The sequence below is a fragment of the Simochromis diagramma genome, unplaced genomic scaffold (genome assembly GCF_900408965.1).
Source record: "Simochromis diagramma unplaced genomic scaffold, fSimDia1.1 OVJJ01000205.1, whole genome shotgun sequence".
NCBI lineage: Eukaryota > Metazoa > Chordata > Actinopteri > Cichliformes > Cichlidae > Simochromis > Simochromis diagramma.
This window is the reverse complement of record NW_024386782.1, coordinates 7,148,959-7,161,713: the sequence shown is the minus strand read 5'-3', so window position 1 is coordinate 7,161,713 and position 12,755 is coordinate 7,148,959. Positions and strand designations below refer to the sequence as shown.

Here is a 12,755-nt window from a genome sequence, read left to right as displayed (position 1 = left end):
GGAAAAATGCTTTGTCACTGTGACTTTGGAAAGTGTGTAAACAGGCATTTCCTTGATATTCTACCTGACACGTGCCATGTATCATGTTACATCCTGTACCGAAAAGAGCACACCTATCAATGGCATGCGTAAACATGCACAGATCCTGCTGTTATCTTCATTTAGTTATCTTGTACAAAATTATGCAAAAACAGCATCAGTAAGAAAGGTGGTAGAGTAGAGTGGTGACCTCAAACAGACTCCACATCTGAATGTATGTGAAGTGACACATAGTTAGGGTCCCGTGGCACGGGTGACTGCATAAGGTCCAGGGGCCCAAATCAGCCTGGCTCCAATCTGGACAAAGCTATCCAGTGGGATACTAGAAAATGCCAAGGAGTGCATATATTTTGAACTACAGAAGTTTTAATGCTTTGCCTATTCTTACAGATAAACACCACCTAGTGTGATCTGTAACATACCAAAGTACAATAAAATTTTTTGTGAGTTCATAAAAAGTTTATATAATAAATTTATAATTACAACAAAGTCTGAGCAATAATCTACCAGAACCTTTTCTGTAACATTACATGTCTATAATGTAGTTTACTGGTCCAGCCCACTCCACATCAAAGTGGGCTGTATGCAGCCCACGATGTAAAATGAGTTTGACGTCCCTGCCATTTGGGAATCCATGCCAAATGATCTCTACTAAAAACATGGACTGGATGTAAATACTGGAAATCTTCCAAATGGAAAAAACTAAATAAACATGTTCTTGTGTGTTACCTGTTTCAAATTGCAAAGTCACATCACATTTACCTCTTACAGTTCAACAAAAACTGCTTTGTATAGCAGCTCAGTTCATATATTCACGCAGGATGTTGCCTAATGATGGCCTAAAGCAGTGGTCCACAGAGGCCCACTGGTGTTTGAGGAATGTCCGAATGGGGGAGGTGGGTGGGTTTGTGCAAGCTACAGGTCTTCATTATAATTATTAATTGACAAAATCAGTTCTGTGTATGCAACAAAAATGAAATGCATTATGAAATGCTGATGATCCAAAGGTAATTTTGCACACTGGATGAAACTTTTCACTGGGTGTCCAATTCGATTGGTGATTGGTGATTGGTAGTTCCCTGCTCTCTTGGTGGGCAAGCTGCTGTTAGGGAACAAAAACAGACCAAGAACACTCTCAGTCATGGATTGGCCTCTCCAAGAGGGCGGTGCTCAACACTAATGAAGCAATGCAAGAAAACGGAGCAAAAGCCAGCCAACATTCACAAGGGTTGTGAAGAAGAAGCCTGGAGACCTTTTCCCAAAGACTACTTAAAGAAATGACAAGAAAGCTTGCCTAAAAGAGTCATTTAGGGATGTTTGCTACATTCACATTGTTTGCACCTGAGCCCATTTATTATTAAATGGGCATCCCAGTACATTTGGAACATTTGAGGAAGCTTTTCACAACATTTAGCTTTGTAGAATGAGTAGAGCTCTAAAATAACTGGCACTAGTGGCCTAATATTAACCCGAAGGAGACATTTATAAAGCCATTACAGTAAACTGAAACTGGAAAAGAATTTGAGATGTAATTCTGTAGCCTTTATGTAATTTAATTATAATGAACTCTCTTTTTCATTTTTTTCAATGATTTTAATTTTGTTATTTGTGCTACTTTGATATTATATATATACTTTGTAGTAGCCACCAAAATGTTGTTTAACCTGTTTTGTGCTTTAATTGATGCCTTGTTAAGCTATTCCGAATATGTCATTTCTGGTCTTGAAGTCAGAGTCTTTCAACTCTGTTAACTGATACACTAATATATTATTTGTATTCATTTTTCCTCTAAACGGGGAATTAACTGCATCATTTTGAGGTGTGAAAATGCTTTGTCACTGTGACTATGGGGCTGCTGTGAAAATAGGCATTTCCAAGATATCGTATAAAGTCTACGTGACATCTGCCGAGTATCATCTTACATCCAGTACTGACAGTGTTGGGAAGGTTACTTTTAAAATGTATTCCACTACAGATTAGAGAATAAATGCCCCAAAATGTATTTTGTAACGTATTCCGTTACGTTACTCAATGAGAGAAACGTATTCTGAATACTTTGGATTACTTAATATATTATCATGCTTCTTTACAACTACATGAATGTACTATTGCTGTGTGATTTACTACTATTACTGAAGGTTACTCTCCATACCAATACCAACTAGATTTTTTAATCTTAATATAAAATGAGTAACAGTATGGTGGACATTAGGTAAGGCTGCGCTTTTGTGTACAAACCCCCCCCCAATACTGTGTTGTATAGTCTGACTGCTGTCAGGATGAAGGACATATGATAGCGCTCAGTCCTACATTGTAGCTTTAACAGTCTACTGCTGAAGGAGCTGCTCAGGGACAGATGGTGAGAGTTGTTGTCCATAATGGACATTAGCTTGGCTAACATCCTCCTCTGATCCACCTCCTCTATTGAGTCAAAGTGTCATAAAAGGTCCTTGTAATGTTCTGCACCTCTCAAAAGGCTTCAGCTGACCAGCAGATGAAGACAACTTTGGCCGTTCTTGTACACAGGATAAGAGTTATTACCACTCCAGTTTACTGTTAAGATTTGTACGTATCTATCACTTCCAAAACTATCCAACCCGTGGATGTTACAGTTACAGGCCTACATTATCACTGCAATATACAGCTAAGCAAAAAGTTATGCCTTTTTGCTTAGCTGTATAGCAACATGAAACAACAGCAAGGATAGGAAGGGGCCTGCCAAATCAAATATGTGGAGCTAACTGCTGTGCTGACCTCTTGTGACTAAAGGAGTAACTCAAAGTAGCTTTGATCTGATCGCATGCTTAAACACCATAGAAGAGTACCTCTGGCTGTGATTAAAACCACATTTACAAAAGATCGTAATTAAAATGAGTTAAAAACACTATACTGGGATGTATGGTGACATAACATGAAACAAATTGAGCCTATCCAAGCTGTCTGAGGGCAAGAGCTGGGGTACACCCTGGACAGATCTAATGTGAAATATATTAAACTAAATAACTAAATTAAAATTTCCAATTACATTTTTTTGTAGTGGTGAACAATTTACAATCCACCGGAGGGAGCTGCAGTACAAGTAGCCTCCTTATTTTCCACTACACTGGAAAATAAAAACAAAAGAGCAAAAGAGGAACAAAAACAATGGAAGTTTCGCAAAACCTAGGCTATACTGAACGAATACTAGCACAGTGCCCAATAAGTTTAAGAAGCACTGCAGATGCAGAAGGTGCTTTTATCTGTCAGTGCAGTTAAAAAAAAATGAAGTAAATACATTTGTGCCATAGAAAGTCAGACTTTGAATTAAAGGTGACATATCCGGGGCACCATTAAAAAAAATATGTTTTAGCCTTTATAAGCGTCCCCTGGTCTCTATGACTACCTTTCTGCTCCCGCGAGATGTTGTTTTAAGCTGAGCTGAGTCCCCGGATGGCAGTTGCTATGGATACAGGAGTTGTCTTCACCTGTGGTGAAGTTTAAAACCAATTTGTTTACACGGACCCGACTAATTAACAGGTGAGATATTTTCTCTTCAGCTTAATCCCTCTTAAAGGGAACTTTTCGCTTAGGCTCAGAAAATAGTCTTTCGGTACGTACGTACGGTTTACGTACTGTAAACGTCGACTACAGACATCGTATTAAGGGCATTCTCTCTGTGTCAGATAAGAAGCACAACACGACATAATAGTTTAAGCCTCAGCATTGATTCGATTATAATATCAACCTTTAACTTTCCAATGCCATAAATCAGAGATCATGGAGTCTAAGGATCAGCTGAACGAACTGCGGCTTCAGTTTCAAGCACTGCAAAAACAGCAGGAAAAAAGGAAACAGGAGAGGAAAAAGGAAACACAACCAGACAAGCTCAATGACAGTGGCGCTCAGGATGATTTGGATCTGTCTAACCAAGGTGTTCAGGCAAGCTGTGATGCTCCCCAAAACAGGTGAGACTTAAATTAAATGTTTTTCAAGGTATTTTCCATAAATGTTGCTACATAAACCGCTATGAAGGAATATATTATTCAAGACTGGAAATCTTTGTCATCTGCATGCAGTCATGTGAAAAACTAAGTGGCTTGCAGCAATAACTTCGAGTAATCATTTTCTGTATGATGAATTTTGGCTCACTCTTCCATACAACAGTGCTTTTATTCTTTGAGGTTTGCAGGGTATGTCCCATGGCCTGATAAGTCAGGCTGAGGTCTGAACATTGACTTGAATTGCAACACATTCTTTTGTTGTTGTTCAGTCAGATTTGCTGCTGTGGTTGAGATCATTGTCCTGTCATTGCATGACCATATTTCAACCAAGTTTTAGTTTTCAGACAGATGTTCTCACATTTGACTCTAGAATACGTTGGTACTGTATACAGAGAAGCAGTGACTGCAAAGTGCCCAGGTCCTGTGGCTGCAAAACAAGTCCAAATCACCACAATGTCTGACAGTTGGTATGAGGCGTTTTTGTGCTGATATGCTGTGTTTGGTTTTTACCAAACATGTTGCTGTGCATTATGGTCAAACACATCCACTTTGGTGGATATTGTTCCAGAAGTTTTGTGGTTTGTTGAGATTCAACTCTGCAATGCCATGCCATGTTCTTTTTAGAGAGAAAAGGCTTTCTCTTGGCCTTTCCAAACAAGCCATACTTGTTCAGTCTTTTTCTAATTGTATTGTCATGAACTTCAACATTTAACATGCCAAGTGAGGCCTGTAGATTCTGAGCGTTGCTAAGTCTGTCCTTGGGATGAATTTGCTGGGACACCCACTTTTTGGAAGATTGTGGCATCTGAATGGTCCGGACCAGTAAACTGCCAAAATTTCTGCTTTTCATAGCGCTCACACTTTCTGATGATCAGTTAATTGCACATGGCTGCCACTAACCCATTTAAGGTAACCACTAAAGGTGGACTCAATTTTTCACAGGACTGCACAGAATCCCACGAAAACTGTCATTTTCACATGGTTGTAAATAACCATTCTGTCATGTTACATTCATCCTTGTTCATTTTGTCTTCCATAGGCTGTTGCACATTCAGAATAAGGCCCTCCTTGACCAATTGAGAGAGCTAAAGGATGAAAATGGTCGGCTCTTCAAACTTCTGAGCGAGAAGGATTTTGAAATTAAGCACCTGAAGAGGAAAAGAGACGAAGAAAGACTGGCTTTAGCAGGTATAATGTAAATTGTTTTACTTTTTTTTTTTTTTTTTTTTTTTTGCATTGAGATGTTACAGACATGTGACAGCTTCTTCCTGCTTCATCAACTCATCTGTTTAGGTACTTCAGGCTTGGCAGGAGCTGTAGCTGCCACCAAGATTGTTGAGCTATCCAAGAAGAATAGAGAACTAACTGCTGAAATTGAGCAAGAGAAGATTAAATGTAAGCAAAACGGCAACAGAATCAAAGAGCTTGAGAGAGAGGTAAAGTTTTGCTTTATGTGTATCATTTGAAATAATTTGATGCATGAAAATTTGTCCTTCTCAGAAAAACTGTTGTGACTTTCTGTAGCTGCAGGCCATGCTGGTACATGGTGTACCTGGGCAAAAAGTAGATTCAAAGTCACCAGTTAAGATCTCATCTGAAGAATGTGAGGTAAGGAATAATAACAAAAGGAACATTTTGCTGTAGGGTCCTAGCTAAAATAATGGCATCACTGAAAGGATCATTTATGACTTGTTTCTGAAAGCAGGAAAGTGCACTGGTTAAATCTCTGCAAGAAAAATTAGCAACTACCCAACTGAAGGTGACTGAGTACCGCAACCAGGTGCAGTCTGCCAAGCAGGAGTTGAAAATGGCACAGAAGGTAGGAGACTTACTTTATTTTCTGTCTTATATGCAATCACTCAAGAAGAATATTTTATATCTGAATGATTTTTCACAAGTGACTTATAGATTCTAAAATATGAACTACTTCAGGTTCTGATTAGTGAGATTGGAGAGGAGGTCAACCTTCAGCAATTACTAAGCTGCCCTGGGAGCTTTAGAGGTCGAGCACAGCAGATACTGGCTCTGCAGACAAGGGTAGGTTCAAAATTGAAGTTTAACTTGATTTTACATAAATGTATTTTAAAGTTAGAACATTATAACCAATGAAGTGCTTTTCAAAATAGTGAGTTCACAGGAAAGAATAAAAAAAAAACCCTGAAACTGAACTGATGATGAACAAAACTTGAACAACAGGTACGAGAGCTTGAGCAGCAGCTGAACAAATCAACACAACAAAGGCAGTCAAGTGTTCTGAGTGGAGAGGAAGAGTTTCTGGGCATGGGTGTTCTTCAGAAAACTCCCCCTCAGGAAAGAAATGTCAACTACATCCGCACTATAGAGAAAGAGAAGAGGGTAGCCCTTGAGGTATGTATAGCCACAACCACAGAGGCCTGCAGACCAACCATCAGTTGCTTGGCGAAAGTGTGTGTGTGTGTGTGTGGGGGGGGGGTTCTTTTTTTTTTTTTTTACCAATGCCAGCCACTTATTAAATGAAAATTTGAATTTCAGAGATCTATCAAAAGTTCTTATTTCAAACGGACTATGAGAAATGGGTCCATGCATTCATATCAAGCAGGTTAAACTGTATTGCTGTAAGAGAGTCCTTACACATATGCTGCAAGTTCAGCATTTTATTAGCACTCAAGGAGCGAAGTCACAACAGTGGTTCCAAGTTCAATGCAGAATTACATTTAAAACCCTTCTATTAGTTCATAAAGCTCTCAATGGCTTGGCACCCCCAGTACATCTCTGACTTGCGCAGCCTCTTTAACCCAATTAGACCTCTCAGGTCAGCAGGTGCAGATCTTTTGGCTATTCCCAAAATTAGATTTAAGTGTGCTCAGGTGCTTCAGTTACTGTGGTCCTGTTGTTTGGAACAAGCATCCCACTGACTTGAGGTCAGACAGACTCAAACCATGTTATCCTCACAGGCTTACAGTTAATAAGTGTGTGTGTGTGTGTGTGTGTGTGTGTGTGTGTGTGTGTGTGTGTGTGTGTGTGTGTTTTGACTTGTATTTTAATGACTCTGTGTTTTTAATCACCTTGAGCCAGTGCAAACCTAGATACGTTTTTCTGATTTCATTTCTTATGTTAAGAAAACAGACTTTACATGTAATCAAAAAAAGAAACTGCCATTTAGTGCCTGCTGGAAGTCACGTGCATGTTGGATTGTGAGAGGGTTGTTGACTGGTCTCTCTGTCTGTTTAACTGGGACTTAGGCAATGATTTTATATGAACATAGACATTACATTGTTAATGTGCTAAGGCCCTTCTCTCCTTCCACAACTGTGCAGAGGCTCTCAGTGGATTATGAGGCGCTCTTGAAAGAACACAAAGATGTGAAGCAAAAGCTGGAAGCCTCTAAAGCCAGGAGCAAAACTCTATCTGCTGAAGTCAAAATTCTGAAGCATCAAATATCAACCCTGATGGAGAAGGGGAAACACGATGATGAGTTCGTGGCTGCTTTGATGGTAAGAAATTAGACTGGAGACAAATATCTGGTTAGAGTCGTATAGATTCTACCTTTTTAATAAATGTATATATTAATAAGAAAGTAGGTATTGTAAGACTTTATATAAGGTATCTCATGCATGATTACACTATTAATAGTTTTGTTAAATACCATGGCAGTTAGTACCAATTTCACTTGACATTTATGAGTTGAAGTCAACATACTGCAAAGTAGAGGATATCCTGTGATGTGTCCATGCTTTACTACTACTGTTCCTATAAAGTTTGTATATCTTTTCTACCTCTGGCAGAAGCAGCAGGCCCAGATGCAGATGGTATTAAAACAACTCAGCCAAAAGCAAAACGTACAGAGCAAGGTGATGCAGCAGAGTGTAGGACAACAGCTGAGCAACATACCTTCAGAGCACAGTGCTATCATCCAGAGATTTAAGGAGATACTTGCTGAGAAAGATGCCATTATCAAAAAACTACAGAAAAAACAGCAATTCTCTGATAAGGTAATCAAGAAATAATTACCAGGGTTTTTTTTTGTTTTTGTTTTTTTATTTTTGTGCATTCTCCGAGATTCAGCATGCGATGTCTGACCAGCAATTAAACGTGTGTTTATAGGTGTTGAAGAACGATGATGTGCACAGACAGCCCAGCATCAGGATAACAAACTGTACTTCTGCTGTTTCCCCAGAAGAGGGAGACATTACCAAAAGAATTCCATCTTCAGGGTACTTGTGCTGGTTTAATATCTGATAATCATTAAAATATGCTTATTGTTAGTTTAGCTTAGTGGGTCCCAATCTGTGGGATATGGATCCATTGCACGTGGTGAGAAATAAAATATTTAAGCAAAAAATTACTTAAGTAAGATTAAGCTGGGAACCTTTTTTTTTTTTTTTTTTTTTTTTTTTAGGTTTGAGAAAGAATTATGACGTGTTGAGTAAGAACTGTTTTAGCTTCATACAACTTTGAGGAACCCTGATTTACTTCTTCAGGACAGATAATTTTTGTTCATCTCGTCTTCTGTTTTGCACTTGAAACCAGCCTCTGAGGCTAAGTGTCACACATAGCACTGATATCTCTCGTCTTGTCTAGAAACATAAGGCTAAATAATTACCTAAGGTTAACGTTGGGGTGCACTGTTATTGGCGTATTGATGACTGTGATGTTAAACACTTCTGTATTCCTGTGGGATTTCTGTTTACCGCCTTCAAATGTTTTGTTTTTCAGTTCAATTTCTAAATTTGGTCACAAACTGGTGCTGCCAGCTGTGGGAAGTGGCATAGAATTCACGTAAGTTTAATGTGTACCATGTCTGCTCTGTACTGACATGGGCATCACTATGAAATTAGTAAACAAAATTCCTGACTGTGACATGATAACCCAAGTCCTCTTTGTGGAGAAGAACTAACAAGCTTGAGAGGTCTGTAGAATATACTGCAGATGTTCTTTTGTAGTTGTTGTTTTTTTCTTTTCTTTTTCTTTTCAGTCTATCGCTCACAGTGTAATTCTGTCAGTGGGACAGGGTTGTGAAATGCACATCTTTGTGTGAAAGTATAGATCGAAAAATACCACTTCACCTGAAGGCTTAAAACAGTTTTGATTGATTCCTCCAAAATACCCAAACAAACAAAAAATAGATAAAAACATCGAGCAAGCAGCACAGGTCATGAAATGTCTCCAAAAGCGAGATAGTTTTCATTTTCTTACAGAGGATCCAGATTGCTGTAGCTAACAGCTCTCCAGCTTGATCTGGAACGGCATCTTTATGCCACTGCTGCTGGCTCTCTTACTCATCGAAGATGGTGATGAAGGAGTGCTTTATTGGTGGAAAAAAGGCCACTTGAGTCGATACCCATGCGGTGGTTGTTGGTTGTTTGGTTTTGTTTTTTTTTTTTGCCAAATGAAGTGGTCGGATGATTCACGCAAATGTTCTTTCTTCACATTTCAAGTTTGCACTTTTGCGTACTGCACAAAGCTAAAGTAGCCACTTTTATTTTCTTGTCAGTGTAAAAATTAAATGCTATAATGCTGCACAACTAAAATGTTAAATCAGTTTGTATATTTCCATCCCAAGATTACAAACACAGGGAGGCTATTTCTGTTGGTGTTTGTTCATTTTATTTATGCAGTGCACACCACAGTAATGACTGTGGTGTGCACTGCACTAATGAGAGCACTAATGAGAGCGTGGTGGTTTATTTTACAGTTTTCAATTTAACGTCAGAAATTTAATGGTGCAAAAATGAAACTTTTATATAAAATTACACATATTTATCAAGCTAATAGCTTGTCTGGGTAAGTATAATCTATATTTGTCACTCCAAAGCTGTGTCTATTAAGAAGAATTCTGTTGCATTAACTCTAATGCAATCCAACATTTGTCTGACTCTTCTAGAGAGAAAGTGATGAGCCACACATGTTTGGAGGCACAAGCACCAAGAGGAGCACCACAGGCCAGTGATCCTGGAGGAGTTTGAGAGGCCAAAATTAGATTAAAGTAAACACTGTGCATGCAGCATGGCTAGGACTGATATGCCAAGGCTCAGTGACAGCATGATGTGACAATATCAGGATTTTTTTCTTCTTCTCTTTTTTTTTTTTTTTTTTTTTTTTTCTTTTTCAATTTCCCCCTTATCTTTCTTGCTCGTGGCTATCACAGCTCTGTCGGCAGGAGCAGAGTCCCTGAGCACCATGGAGTCTCTGAGCAACAGGAACTGTCCACAGACAAACCTGAACAGACTGTCCAACAGTCCAGCATTTGTAAACACTTTATTTCTTTGACAACACTGCCTTAAACTGGTTCTGGTTCAGGAGTTTTCTTTCTCCAACCATAAGAGTTAACCAGACGACAGAAATAATGATGTGCGGCGGTAGACACGCTGCAGACAGCAGTCTGCCCGTCACATCGAGGTTGCACGGAGATGTTCATGTTGTTCTTGTATGTTGTCTCTTGGCTGGTCATTCAGCTGGAGGAAACGCGGGCGCTGAGGGCATCCCTAAAGAGCACTCTCCACCATGACCTGCAGCTTTCAGTGACGTGATGAGACAAGTCAGGCATGTTTTCCTGGAGGCTCTGTGACAGCACAGACAAGACACTAACCAGGGGAACTGGCTGGTCCCTGCTCAGCCTCACTTCCAGCTGAGCCCTACCTTCTCCTGTCACATGTGACAAAACAGCAGCCTGCAGGAGAAAGGGGAAAAAAAAAAAAAAAAACTCTCCTCTTCAGCCACGCAAACATTATATGCATCTCTGACTTTCTCTCCATTTGAGTCCCCGAAAGACAGTTTGCGACGTAAGGTCGGGTGACCTCGGTTTAACGACTTAAGTACCTTGAGTAAAATAGCTTTCAACTTAACCCTGATGGCATCAGACAAGTGTCCCGGGTGATTGCAGGAGCGGTCGGTGCTGATAAGACGTCTCCCCGTGGTTTCACATCTCGTCTGCTCGCTGTTTTATAAATGTCACTGTCACATTTTATTAAATATATGTTTGTCTTTCCTCGGCTGGTAACCTTAAATGCATTACAGGTATCGAGACCAATGCTGTCTGTTTTCAAAGTAAATATTTTCTGTAAACCAAAGAAACATCCAAATTAATCAGTGAAAAGGAACCGAACCCTCAACAAATATTTTCAATACATTGTTTACCTTCATGGCGATGACTTTGGTTGATTTTTTTTCTTTCTTTTTTTAAGGTGTTTTTTGGCTCCATACAGTTGTAAATAAATGTGCGACAGGCCAGGCTAAATAGTAATCACCACAGTTAAGTTCCCAAATCGTTTCAATATTCCTATTAAATATTAACACTAATCATTTCTGACTTGAAACCAGTTTTGTGGGAATAGCGGTTGAAAATAACTGCAAACTCAAGCTGCACAAACTCCCACTGTAGTCCTCTATACATTCCCCAGAGCAGGTCACACATGTACAGTATATGGCTCTTAATCCAAAGGTTGTCTGGATATGCCCAGTGGGAGTGGCTCTTACATTCATACTAACATCCGAGTTATTTTCTTCCGATGTAGCCAAAAGGGTTTCAGCAGAACATCCCCCCCCTTTCCTCCCTCTCCACATCACGCTTAATTTAAAACCATGGCTGAGTTAGTGTGCTGCTTCAAATACCGCACTATGTCTTCCAGGACCCTGTGGGAGATTGGCAGGTCCCCATTGGACTGAGCGAGAAAGTGCCACAAGACAAAAATATCAGAGTTTGGACATGATGAAGAAAGCCTTTATGCTCAGAGTAACAAAAAACAGCTTGTGTTTGAATACCTCCTGGATGGAAGGTGAGGCGCTCTTTAATGCAACAGAGTGAGACGTGTCACCGTAAGAGCAAGATGAGAGACGAGCAGATGAAGATTGCCAGATACGTATCAAGTGAGGAAATGTGCGTCAGAAAGGGTGTTGATGGAGCAAATGCTTGTCACGGTCCCTAACTGCGTCTGATTGCCAGGAAAGCGTTCAACTTCATATGGTTTTTTTGGGGGGTCATTTTCAAACTTTGCCACAAAACTGTACTTTATATGAAGCCAGCGTTTGAGCATTTTCGCAAACCTGTAATCGTATATAATTTTAACGCAGTGCATGACTGCAAGAGGGACATCATTTCCATCCTTTTTCAGTGAGCTTTTCTTTTTCAGACATGTTATACTGAAGTTTCAGTTGACCTAATATCAGGGATTAATGTGACTGCTCATGTTGACTTCAGTTATTTAAGAGTGTCATCACTTTCAAATAAATTACACCTTGCCAGACAATTTTATTATTGTTTTATGTAGCTGTATTACGCAGAAAGGTGTAGATTTATTCCAAAATGCCCAATAACCCACCAAACCAAACACAAACTTATGTAAACACAGCATACGTAAACAGCCTCACCTATTTGTCATTCCAAGTTTGAATGACTCCTTTCTCCATCCTTCTCCTCAGAGGTATTCCCTCGTTCTGGACCAATGCTTCCTGCAGACCATTGACTGCATCCAGAAACTAAAGTAAATAGTGCAGCTGTGAACGCAGAGGTTAAAGTTAGCCATCAGTATATGAGGGATCTGTGAACTTTGCTCAGGCCAGAAAACGGTTTGGACCTCTATGCGTCCATTCATCTCCCAGTCCCTCTCATTTACATGTAATGGAAAGAAAATAAACAGCAGGGTCCTAATGTGCTCATTTACAGTAAGTAGAATTAAAGTAATGAGTTTTTATCTTTTCCAGGTCGCGGTGAGGGAAAGGGTAAAGATCAAAGTGTACGGGGTGAGTTAACGACACTGA

General features: G+C 39.6%; 1 protein-coding gene across 4 annotated transcripts; it reads left to right on the top strand.

Annotated features, from left to right (window-relative positions):
- The first annotated feature begins 3,073 nt into the window (after window positions 1–3,073).
- On the top strand, window positions 3,074–11,167 carry ccdc13 (coiled-coil domain containing 13). 4 transcript variants are annotated; one of them, XR_005694290.1, is made up of 14 exons: window positions 3,074–3,555; window positions 3,791–3,983; window positions 5,059–5,207; window positions 5,313–5,455; window positions 5,544–5,627; window positions 5,722–5,838; window positions 5,952–6,056; window positions 6,216–6,386; window positions 7,316–7,492; window positions 7,784–7,990; window positions 8,103–8,212; window positions 8,715–8,777; window positions 9,197–9,289; window positions 9,883–11,167. XR_005694290.1 is itself a non-coding variant. In XM_040019585.1 (14 exons), the coding sequence occupies exons 2-13, from the start codon at window positions 3,796–3,798 to the stop codon at window positions 9,962–9,964; spliced, it is 1,596 nt and encodes a 531-aa protein (XP_039875519.1). In that variant the 5' UTR covers window positions 3,076–3,555; window positions 3,791–3,795; the 3' UTR covers window positions 9,965–9,984; window positions 10,147–11,167. The 4 variants fall into 4 exon arrangements, 3 of the variants coding, with proteins under 3 accessions (XP_039875519.1, XP_039875510.1, XP_039875527.1); XM_040019585.1 differs by lacking the exon at window positions 9,197–9,289 and having other exon boundaries at window positions 3,076–3,555; window positions 9,883–9,984; window positions 10,147–11,167; XM_040019576.1 differs by lacking the exon at window positions 9,197–9,289 and having other exon boundaries at window positions 3,077–3,555.
- The last annotated feature ends 1,588 nt before the right edge of the window (window positions 11,168–12,755 follow it).